General features: G+C 41.7%; 1 protein-coding gene across 1 annotated transcript in view; it reads right to left on the bottom strand.

Moving 5' to 3' along the window:
* fbn1 (fibrillin 1) overlaps positions 1-12,281 on the bottom strand; it is a 141,270-nt gene that overhangs the window by 105,079 nt on the left and 23,910 nt on the right. Inside the window, exons 10-18 of the mRNA XM_083996588.1 lie at positions 10,866-10,988; positions 8,424-8,576; positions 7,310-7,363; positions 7,071-7,196; positions 4,906-5,031; positions 4,505-4,624; positions 1,424-1,561; positions 1,223-1,273; positions 498-623 (exon numbers count right to left, since the gene is read on the bottom strand). Coding sequence (XP_083852714.1) covers positions 498-623; positions 1,223-1,273; positions 1,424-1,561; positions 4,505-4,624; positions 4,906-5,031; positions 7,071-7,196; positions 7,310-7,363; positions 8,424-8,576; positions 10,866-10,988 — 1,017 coding nt within the window. The remainder of the gene's footprint in view (positions 1-497; positions 624-1,222; positions 1,274-1,423; positions 1,562-4,504; positions 4,625-4,905; positions 5,032-7,070; positions 7,197-7,309; positions 7,364-8,423; positions 8,577-10,865; positions 10,989-12,281) is intronic.

Genomic DNA, 12,281 nt, shown 5'->3' with positions numbered 1-12,281 from the left:
GCACTGGGTGTTGCACCAAAGACACGTTGTAATGTTGGATTTATGTTGTGAATGGAGTTAGGAGGTAGTTTGTGTTTTTCTTTAAATGTGACATTTGAGGGTAACATCTATGCTTTCTGTAAATGTATGCTTTTGGTATTTTGTTATTATTTGTGTGAAACTTTGGACGTCATGGGACGCAAGACACATTTCAGAGTGATCTGACAATAAAGTGTAATCTGATCTTATCTTAAGTGCTAGAGTGCAGCAGTGCATCATTGGTACCAAGTTGTGTTGCACGGTGCCCTAAAGTGCACATCGGTTTAAAGTGCCAGATTGTGTTGCACTATGCCCGTACACACAGTTGCACAAGCAGGAGTGTGTAGATATTGCAAGAGATGTGATACATAATAGTAATTATGTAAGTACTACTAGAACCAAAAAATACGTACACAGAAAAAAACATTGTGTACAATTAACTGAAAAATACACAGTAACACACACAGAGTACTACACACCGATGCAGGTCCTGCCGCTGACGTCCACCGTCATCCCTGGAGGACACTGGCAGAAGAAGGAGCCGGGAGTGTTGATGCATTTACCGTTAACACACACACCAGCAAACACCTGACACTCGTCTACATCTGAGGAGAGACACACAACCACAACAACATGTTAACAACACACGACAACATGTTAATGTCACACAACATCAACACGTTAACGTCACATATGAACAACAGGTTAAAGTCCCCCTCCCTCCAACGCCCCTTTTTGGTTATTTTAAAACATTCTCTGTGGTCTCTAATTTGTGATTATGAAGTTTTTAGCCAAAATCACAAAACCTGTGCCATTTCCCAGGGCTCTCCTTCTGCACAGCACCAGCAGCTCATTAGCAATGCACCTCTGGAGGGTGGGCTACACCGAGCTGTGAAGCCTTTCACCTCTGAGCCAGATGCAGAGCGGGGCGGGAGCGGGAGTAGTAGTAGTAGTAGTAGTAGTATAGTATAGTGCCCTCCCCTGGAGCTGTGACACGTCAGCTCCAGTCTCCCTGAAACTGCCAGTTTGCGTCTGCCATTGGTTCACAGCAATTTCAAGGCAGAAAAACTCAGAAATGCAATTTTGCACTTCCTTTTCTGCTGATTTGTGCTCTAACACAAGAAAAATGCCACAGGAACATGTGAAAAACACGATTTTCATGGGAGGGGGTCTTTAACGTCACATCCACACTGAAGCTCCTCACCTTCACAGACGTTTCCTCTCGCTCTGGCAAAACCTTTACCACAGATGGGATCTGAAAACACACAGTGTCAGTCATTACTGTGGTTCATCATCATCATCATCATCATCATCATCATCATCATCATCATCATCATCATCATCATCATCATCATCATCATCCTCCTCCTCCTCCTCCTCCTCCTCCTCCTCCTCCTCCTCTCACCTCTCTCACACTTGGCACAGGGGCTGCTCCAGGCCTCTCCCAGCGTGGCGCAGCAGTGCGACTTGAGCGTGGCTCCGTTGATGTTCACCTCACAGCGGTTGTTGATGATCTTCAGCCAACAGGTGCTTTTAGTCGTCTCTGAGGGTCAAACACCACAAACACCACGAGTCAGTGCTCACTTTGTCACACAAAACACCGTGTAATCCAGAGGTGGGGACTTGGACTCGAGACTTGAGACTTGACTTGGACTTGAGTCCCGATTTTGATGACTTAAGACTTCGAATGATCGAATCAATAAAAGACTTGGACTCACTTCGGACTTGATGCCAAAGACTTGAGACTCTACTTGGACTTGAGAGCAAAGACTTGAGACTCTACTTGGACTTGATGCGGAAGACTTGAGACTCTACTTGGATTAGATGCCAAAGACTTGAGAATCTACTTGGACTAGATGCCAAAGACTTGAGACTCTACTTGGACTTGATGCCAAAGACTTGAGACTCTACTTGGTCTTGAGAGCAAAGACTTGAGACTCTACTTGGACTTGATGCCAAAGACTTGAGACTCTACTTGGACTAGATGCTAAAGACTTGAGACTCTACTTGGTCTTGAGAGCAAAGACTTGAGACTCTACTTGGACTAGATGCCAAAGACTTGTGACTCCACTTGGACTTGATGCTAAAGACTTGAGACTCTACTTGGACTAGATGCCAAAGACTTGAGACTCCACTTGGACTAGATGCCAAAGACTTGATACTCTACTTGGACTTGATGCCAAAGACTTGAGACTCTACTTGGACTAGATGCTAAAGACTTGAGACTCCACTTGGACTTGATGCTAAAGACTTGAGACTCTACTTGGACTAGATGCCAAAGACTTGAGACTCCACTTGGACTTGATGCTAAAGACTTGAGACTCTACTTGGACTTGATGCCAAAGACTTGAGACTCTACTTGGACTTGATGCCAAAGACTTGAGACTCTACTTGGACTAGATGCTAAAGACTTGAGACTCTACTTGGACTTGATACCAAAGACTTGAGACTCTACTTGGACTTGAGAGCAAAGACTTGAGACTCTACTTGGACTTGAGAGCAAAGACTTGAGACTCTACTTGGACTTAATGCCAAAGACCTGAGACTCTACTTGGACTTGATACCAAAGACTTGAGACTCCACTTGGACTTGATGCTAAAGACTTGAGACTCTACTTGGACTTGATGCTAAAGACTTGAGACTCTACTTGGACTTGATGCTAAAGACTTGAGACTCCACTTGGACTTGATGCTAAAGACTTGAGACTCCACTTGGACTTGATGCTAAAGACTTGAGACTCTACTTGGACTTGATGCCAAAGACCTGAGACTCTACTTGGACTAGATGCTAAAGACTTTAGACTCTACTTGGACTTGAGAGCAAAGACTTGAGACTCTACTTGGACTTGATGCTAAAGACTTGAGACTCTACTTGGACTAGATGCCAAAGACTTGAGACTCCACTTCGACTTGATGCTAAAGACTTGAGACTCTACTTGGACTTGATGCTAAAGACTTGAGACTCCACTTGGACTTGATGCTAAAGACTTGAGACTCCACTTGGACTTGATGCTAAAGACTTGAGACTCTACTTGGACTTGATGCTAAAGACTTGAGACTCTACTTTGACTTGATGCTAAAGACTTGAGACTCCACTTGGACTTGATGCTAAAGACTTGAGACTCTACTTTGACTTGATGCTAAAGACTTGAGACTCCACTTGGACTTGATGCTAAAGACTTGAGACTCTACTTGGACTAGATGCCAAAGACTTGAGACTCTACTTGGACTTGATGCTAAAGACTTGAGACTCCACTTGGACTTGATGCTAAAGACTTGAGACTCCACTTGGACTTGATGCTAAAGACTTGAGACTCTACTTGGACTTGATGCTAAAGACTTGAGACTCTACTTTGACTTGATGCTAAAGACTTGAGACTCCACTTGGACTTGATGCTAAAGACTTGAGACTCTACTTGGACTAGATACCAAAGACTTGTGACTCTACTTGGACTTGATGCCAAAGACCTGAGACTCTACTTGGACTAGATGCTAAAGACTTGAGACTCCACTTGGACTTGATGCTAAAGACTTGAGACTCTACTTGGACTAGATACCAAAGACTTGAGACTCTACTTGGACTAGATACCAAAGACTTGAGACTCTACTTGGACTTGATGCCAAAGACTTGAGACTCTACTTGGACTTGATGCCAAAGACTTGAGACTCTACTTGGACTTGATGCCAAAGACTTGAGACTCTACTTGGACTTTACCCTCTTGACCTGAAATTCAAGTCAAGTCACATGCAGCAAGCACAATTATTGTTGCTGACTGCAGCACACGTAGCATAACAAACCAGTGTGGCTACCGTCTCCATGGCAACCATCAACAGAGTAGCTACGTCAGATCACGTTTGATCACGCGAGATTTCTGGCGTGTTACTGTACGTCAATTTTAAATAGCTTTATTGGCATGAGATGGCAGTGCTTATATTGACAAAGCATATCACAATAGAATATTAATACAATTTTGTCTTATTTTTAGTCCAAATGAAATTTCTAGTCAAAACAAATCTCATTACTCATCACTCATAGACACACAAACATACACACAAAGGGTTTTATGTAGGGTCGTATACTGCAAAAACTCAAATATCTTACCAAGTACCACAAAACAAATCTCATTATACTGAAAATAAGACTCATCACATAAAGCAGTTTGTTTTTAGACACTTTTTACTTCTTTCAAGCAGATTTTCACTTGAAATAAGTAGAAAAATCTGATAGTGGAGCAAGTTTTTCTTTCTTATTATATTCTTTTACTTATTTCAAGTGAAAATTTGTTTGAAACGAGTTAAAACTGTCTAAAAACAAGTTACATTTTTAGATGATGAGTCTTATTATAAGTAGAAAGAGATTAGTTTTGACTAGAAATGAGACAAATATTCTTGGATAGATTTTGAGTTTTGCAGTGTAGGTAATAAAAACACAATAAAGTATATTTGATATTGTTCTGAAGAGTTTGCAGTGTGTTTTCCAGACTCACCTATACACTCCAGTCCCGTCTTGTCCAGCGAGCTTCCCATCGAACACAGACACACGAAGGAGCCCTGGCTGTTCACACAGTCTCCGTTGATACAGGGGCTCGAGTCGCACTCGTTCACGTCTGTAGGAGACACACAACAACACACAACAGCTGATTTCTCTCTACCAGTTCATATTGCTCATGAAAGTAACAAAGATCGGTTTAAATTGCTGTTAAAACGGTATCTCGTAGAATTTAGTGAAATATGATCTAATATATTGAGGTTATGAAGAGGACTGAATAGCCGATGAATAGCCGATGCTGCTGCGGGTGCTAATGGAGATCCTAATAAAGAAAAGAAAGAAAGAAAAAGAGGCAGCAGCAGCATGGTTTGTTTGGAGAAGAGGAGGAGAGAGTCTGACCTTCACACACGTCCGTCTCGGGGTTGAAGAGGAATCCTTTAGGACACTGACACGTGAAGCTGCCGGGCGTGTTCCTGCACAGACCGTTCTCACACAGCTGCCGGTTCATCAGACACTCGTCGATGTCTGAGGAGACACGGTAGGAAAACATCACAGTTCACAACACCTTCATCACACCAACACAATCAGCTGAAACACAATCATGATTCATACACTACATATATACACCACCAGACAGACACACACACACAACACAACACTTCCCAAACCAAACACCAACTTTCTGAAGCACCGATAACTAAACTCACACACAAACTCACATTCAAAAAGCAAATGAAAAAATATCTTGGAATTTCATATCTGTAAAATAACATATGCCCTAACCCTACACTGCAAAAACTCAAATATCTTACCAAGTATATTTATTTCTAGTCAAAACTAATCTCATTCTACTTAAAATAAGACTCATCACATTAAAAAGCAGCTTGTTTTAAGACACTTTTTTTTTTTTTACTTCTTTCAAGCAGATTTTCACTTGAAATAAGTAGAAAAATCTGATAGTGGAGCAAGTTTTTCTTTCTTATTACAAACACAGAAAACTTGCTTTCACTGGCAGATTTTTCTACTTATTTCAAGTGAAAATTAGTTTGAAACAAGTGAAAATGATCTGAAAACAAGTTCATTTTTAGGTGATGAGTCTTATTTTAAGTGGAAAGAGATTAGTTTTGACTAGAAATGAGACAAATATTTTGAGTTTTTGCAGTGTTGTCATCTTCATTTGTTTTACCCTTTTATTTCATTTTATTTTATGTTATAACCACTCTACATTGGAGATAATATTACATACGTTCTTTGATGTAGACGACAATCCTGACTGTACAGATTTAATGTAAGTTTTGTTGACTTGTTGTGATTGTAGATTTTTTATTTTAATGTTTATTTTGCAGGGACGATACATACAACATTGTCACAAAGAATGAAAAATGCGATGCATACAAGACGTCTAGCTTCAGCTAATTTGCAGTCTTTGTCCCTGGTCAGGCTAAAGAAGGATAAAAGATACTGAATACAATAAGTGCAATAATACATATACAGTGAATAATACAGTGAATAGTTATCATGAATAAATAAACACAGCTACAAAATTTAGAGTAAGAAATTGCACAAGTTAAATACATTAAACATTAGTAAAATGCTGTATTGACAGTGACTTGAGAGAAGTTAATGTTCACATTTCTGCTGCTGCTTAAGCCAATGTTTAGCTTTAGCACTAAACATATTTAATTCTGTTTGGGATTTGATATCTGGTGGTAAAGAATTCCATAGGTGTGTACCCAGCACTGAAAGGGATGACTGACCGAATGTCGTCCTGCATCTTCGAATTTTACAGTTTTGCTTGTTCATGCTCCTTGTCCTTGTCCCACAGTTGTCTGACTTAGTAAAAATCTGTGACATCACTTGTGGGGCCAGTCCACTGACACACTTAAAAACAACTTTCAAAAAAGAGAATTTTATAAAATTAGAAAAAGATAACAAATTATACTTCTCAGTGATTTTACAATGGTGCCACTTTTGTGGCTTCTGATCTAAAATTTTTAAAGCTTGTTTGTGGAGTGAGAATAGAGGTTTAGTTGCTGTGTCAGTGGCCTGGCCCCAGGCAGTGATGCATGTTTAAATGTTCTGGTTTTAAATGTGAAGACTAGCGCTGCTCTAGAGCTTCCTTCCTGCACTGCAAAAACTCAAAATCTTTCCAAGAATATTTGTCTTATTTCTTGTCAAAATGTCTCATTTCTAGTCAAAACTAATCTCTTTCCACTTAAAATAAGACTCATCACCTAAAAATTTACTTGTTTTTAGATCATTTTCACTTGTTTCAAACTAATTTTCACTTGAAATAAGTAGAAAAATCTGCCAGTGAAAGCAATTTTTTTTGTGTGCTTGTAATAAGAAAGAAAAACTTGCTCCACTGTAAGATTTTTCTACTTATTTAAAGTGGAAAATTTGCTTGAAAGAAGTAAAAAGTGTCTAAAAACAAGCTGCTTTTAATGTGATGAGTCTTATTTTAAGTAGAATGAGATTTGTTTTTACTAGAAATAAGAGAAATATTCTTGGTTATATTTTGAGTTTTTGCAGTGTGTGTCTCTGTGAGCAGCGACTTCACCCACCGACACAGTTCTTCCCCGTCAGGTCGACCTCGTATCCCTCGTTGCAGGTGCACTTGTACGTCCGCAGCATGTTCTCACACACTCCGTTCTGACAGATGTCGGGGTCCAGTGCACACTCGTTAATATCTGAGGAGGAACAAAAGCAAAAGCGTGTGGGAAAAACTCACAATGAACTAAATAATAACATGTGTTTGGTCTGTGGTTTAACTCCACACACACTCACACTTTGCCATCATTACCTCGTCCATCACCCGTGATGCCGCCACCGTTGGGACACAGAGCCAGAAACTCAGCTGCAACAAAACGCACAAACAGTTGTTTTTTTTTCGGTTGTTATAGAAAGAAAAGAAAAAGTCTTATTTGGCAAAATCCAAGAAATGTAAAACCGTGTCATTATCCAACTCCACACTTTCTCATTTAGCTGAGATGTAAATAAAAGCAGCTCCTTCATGTGGTTTGCTTTTGAAACAAGAACTTTAATTGGCCGGACTAATGAGAAGTCACTGGATGATGTGTGTGTGTGTGTGTGTGTGTGTTGGTGTCAGTGTCTCCTCACAATGAGTGTTTCAGCCACGACTTCATCACATTATTCTGTCGTTTAAAGGGATAGTTCAACATGTTGGTAAACTGGCCCATCACCATAACCCCTATAGTCATAGCAGTAGGTTCGTTACCTTTAATTGTCGGTGCAAGCTATTTTTAGAACGGCGGAGCAGAGCCGTGAGCTGCTCAGAGCTACGCTACGGAGGCTCATTATGGGATTTCTTGGTTTCAAACTCATCAAACTCATCAAATACACAATCCAACAACTCCACAACGCTCTGGTGGACAAGTTGTAAGCTGCACATTCACCACGCTATGAGATAATAACACAACGTTACCACACAGAGTTGTTGTAGAGGGAAATACAGAGACTGTTGATGAAAAACTGTCCCTGAAGGCAACGTGCATCAGTGGTTTTACATGAATTTCCCTCTAAAACAACTCTGTGTGGTAACGTTGTGTTATTATCTCATAGCGTGGTGAATGTGCAGCTCACAACTTGTCCACCAGAGCGTTGTGGAGTTGTTGGATTGTGTATTTGATGAGTTTGATGAGTTTGAAACCAAGAAATCCTCTGTTAGCCTCCGTAGCGTAGCTCTGAGCAGCTCACGGCTCTGCTCCGCCGTTCTAAAAACAGCTTGCACCGACAATTAAAGGTAACGAACCTACTGCTATGACTATAGGGATTATGACAATGGGCCAATTTGCCAAAATGTTGTTAACTATCCCTTTAAGATGCTGTTGTATCCTGACTAACAGGTGTGTTTTGAATTAAATATGAGCTGTGTGTGTGTGTGTGTGTGTGTGTACCAGAGCTCTGTGGTGGACAGGGCTGGCAGGGCTCTCCGTAGGCGTACTCGGTGCTGGCGCAGCAACACTCCGACTTGGTCACGGCTCCAAATAAAGGCCGAACACACTGACCGCGCTTGTAGCCGCCGTAGCACGTACTGCGCATATGTGTGTCTGTGTGTTTGGGGACAAAAACAAAACAAGAGACACACGGGTATGAGCAACAACACAACACAACACAACACGGATGAGATGAGGCAAGAAGGAGAGAGAGGAGATCTGGAAGTCTGCAGCAGCTCCGGTAAACAACAACACTTGGCAAAACAAGCGGCTGTTCTCTTCTCTCCATAACATCCCGGGATCGGAGGCATTGGAGGCATTGGAGGCATTCCCCTGCACTGATATCATCATCCTGCTGAGCACTCACACAGACCCAGTAACAGCATTTCAACACTTCCCACACACAACAATACACAAAGAAAAGAAAAGAAATGTCATTTGGGGGAAATGTGGGAATGTTAAAAAACGGAGAGAAAGAAGATCTGGGACTGGGAGCAGCGGCGGCGCAGCGGTGGTCCGGTCCGGTCCGGGGGAGCAGCAGGAAAACATTCATCACTGTTAGTTAGTGTGTTTGTTTGTTTGTGGCTACAACAGGTTTAGAGGATGAGCTCCAGTTTGTTGTTTATTGACTCAGTTTAGTCGTTTTAATGACAGGACAGAGGATTGTGTTGTTGTTGTTGTGGTCGTTCTGGTTGCATTGTGATGTGTGGAAGCTGCTGTGACACTGGGAACTTCTCCCCGGCATCAGAACTCTCCGGTAAGGCATCTTGAGCGGTCAACGGGACGAGATCGGTCAAAACGGAGGGTTCAAGCAAAGACGCTTTATTTTGGTTCAAGCTAGCTACATCGAGGGTAGGTTAGCTTCCTGTTTCAAAGTAAAAGCACAAATATCTTCATTGTTTTCTGTATGTAAAGGGCAACAGGTGTTTTATTTTGTGAAAGTAACCGGAAGTGCGTTGGTCACAACGGCTAGCTTGAGTAGCGCCGAATTCGTTCCAACAAAATAGTAAACAGCTGGTATTTAGACAAATGAACGACACACTGCTGATCTAAACGGCTACTTTCTCTCCTAAACATGTTTGAAATGTGGATAAAGTGATATATTTACAGAGTTTAGAGCTAAAATGAAATCGGCTGGGGGGCGGGGCTACCTGACCAAACAGGAACAGCGAAAACAATGAACCACCATTTTTAAAACGATAACGAGCGAGTCAGTTGCATCGACTAAAAAGAGAGAAATGGATCCGTTTGCTGCGAGTGCGAGTGTGAGTGTGAGTACGACGGGTAGCCAGGAATGGTGGATTGCGATGTAACCGTCTAAAGACAAGAGCGCGACGAGTCCTCCATCTTTGTTGTTGTGCTTCAGAGCGAGCGCCACGCGGTCACATGATGAGGTTTTACTCTGACGTAACGACGTGGCGCCGACTCGTGGAAAAGCAAACTGGTTCTTTGGAGGCACCAGAATGGAACCAGTTAAAGGGGATCTAGTCTGCTTTTCCAGATTTTCAGACTTGTTGTAATATGTTTAAAATGTTGGATACTGGTTCTAGAGGACGTGGCCGTGCCATATTATTCACTTTATTAAGTTTTAATATTTTTTCTTGTAGTAACTGTTTAGAACCCCAACGTGCGGTTAGTTTATCCAAACGACGGCTGTTTAGATGTTTGCTCCAACGTTTCAGAGAAGTGAAGCTCCACCTGCAGAGCTGCTCGGTCGGCCAACCTCCGTCGTCATCCCGGGGGAAAAACGATCACACTACATACTACCGCATTTTGGCCAAATCAGTACGTACTAGCAATGTAGTATACAAACTTCAAATAGCGACAGCCATCATCATGGTAACGCAACGCCGAGGCAGTGGCTCATTTGCATTTAAAGGGACAGGCGCTGAAACAGAGCGTTTTGCACAGCGCTGTTTGGAGAGGATGAACAGAAAGAGCTGTGATGTTTGATCCTCGGGGGATTTTGACCGAAGCTTGTCACAGACACGTCTTTAAAGGGACATTATGTAACTTCTCCTGTTATCTCTTCATGAAAATGGATCATTTGGTTCTTCAGTCTGTTTTTCATTAACCAGTAATTTTAGTCACAGAAGTCCAGAGAAAGCCGGTAAAACAATACCACATCGCCATGACAACATATTGTCACGTGTATTGTTTTGCCTCGTGCTGACGGACCACTTGTTTACATAGAGGCTTGTTTATGCCGTTACGTGCAGCGGCTGTCGTCCGTCTGCCGTCTGCCCAATTTCACGTGAATGCAGCATGAAAAATACGACTGAGTTGCTTGAGATAGACAACCACAACACTAGATGGGAGGAATTCCTACTATACACAATGTTCCTCTTCAAAACACTCAGGAACTGTTTTAATTTGTGGAAAAGGAGCAGAACAACAACTCACCCACGCAGACGCGTCCGTCCAGGCCGACGGCCATCCCAGCCATACACTCGCAGCGGAAGGAGCCCTCGGTGTTGACGCAGTGTCCGTTCATACACATGCCCGGAGTCTCACACTCATCGATGTCTGGAAGGAAGAAACACAAACACACAACAGGAATGAAAGAAGACACTCTCAAGAGGGGATTGTGCAATACCATTAAGACGCACCACTTTTAGTCAGTCAGTATACTGTCAGTCAAAGACAGTCATATTTGGGAACAGCTTACCACTAACAACTGGAGAATGTCATACATACACCACATTCAAAACACATTTAAAAAACTGTCTGAAAAGCATCAAAATTGCACTCACTTCTGCTTTAATTGTTCTACTGCACTTAATGTACTTTGCAGTGTAAAGCATGGCCACTATAGCACTTTATTCCACCTCTCTGTCTGTGCTTTGTCTTGTATGTCAGGTTCTTGTTCTGTCTTGAATGTTTGTTAGAACTTCTTTGTACCTCTGATCCCTGTGTTTTGCTCTGTCGAGTTCTTATTGTACTGTCTGTCTTATTTCATCTGTCAATATTGTGTCTGGTTCTATGTCTGTCCTGTTATACCTGTGTCTGTCTAATTGTTATGAAATATTCTCTATGTAAACTGCCACAGGACTGAAAATACTGAAAATTAGCTACTTGCTAATCCCGGTACATTTACATTGGGCTTCCTCTTTTCTCTTCCTTAAAAAGAGAAAAGAACTGATGTTATTAATGTACATTGTCCTTTTTAAATAAATAAATAAAATAAATTAAAATTAAAAACTCTCTTCCTTTTCTCCCGATCCACATATTACAATAATTATCATAATGAGTGTAAACAATGATACGGCATAACTCTGTGTGTGTGTGTGTGTGTGTGTGTGTGTGTGTGTGTGTGTGTGTGTGTGTGTGTGTGTGTGTGTGTGTGTGTGTGTTAATGAGTGCATACATCAGCTGCTCTCTGTTTATTTATCCTGCTGCGACTGAACCGGCTCAGAGTCTCTGCAGGACAGACGCTGCTTCTGATGCAGGTTAACGCTTCCTATCTTTAAAGGGATAGTTCACTCAAAATTGAAATGTCACTCATTATCTCCTCCCCCTCATGTGGACTAAGGGCTGGGAGAAGTTTCAGAGTCCTCCGTGGCTTCTCTGAGTTACAGGGGGTCTCGGCGTAGCAGTGCATGTCCATATGACGGTTGCAAATGGATACCAACTGTCTTCGTAACAAAAAGACACACCAAAAAACATCCAGATACCTCCATGCTGCTCGTATGTAATGTCCGTCTTGTATTGAAGCCCCAACATGTGAAATTGTTCCGAAAAAAATTAAAAAAGTCTATATTTCAAGCTTGTTTTGTAGCGGACGCTCCTCTTCCCAGTTCGTCCAAATCTCGCGCGATT

This window comes from Trachurus trachurus, assembly GCF_905171665.1.
Source record: "Trachurus trachurus genome assembly, chromosome: 3".
NCBI lineage: Eukaryota > Metazoa > Chordata > Actinopteri > Carangiformes > Carangidae > Trachurus > Trachurus trachurus.
This window is presented reverse-complemented; position numbering and strand designations above follow the sequence as displayed.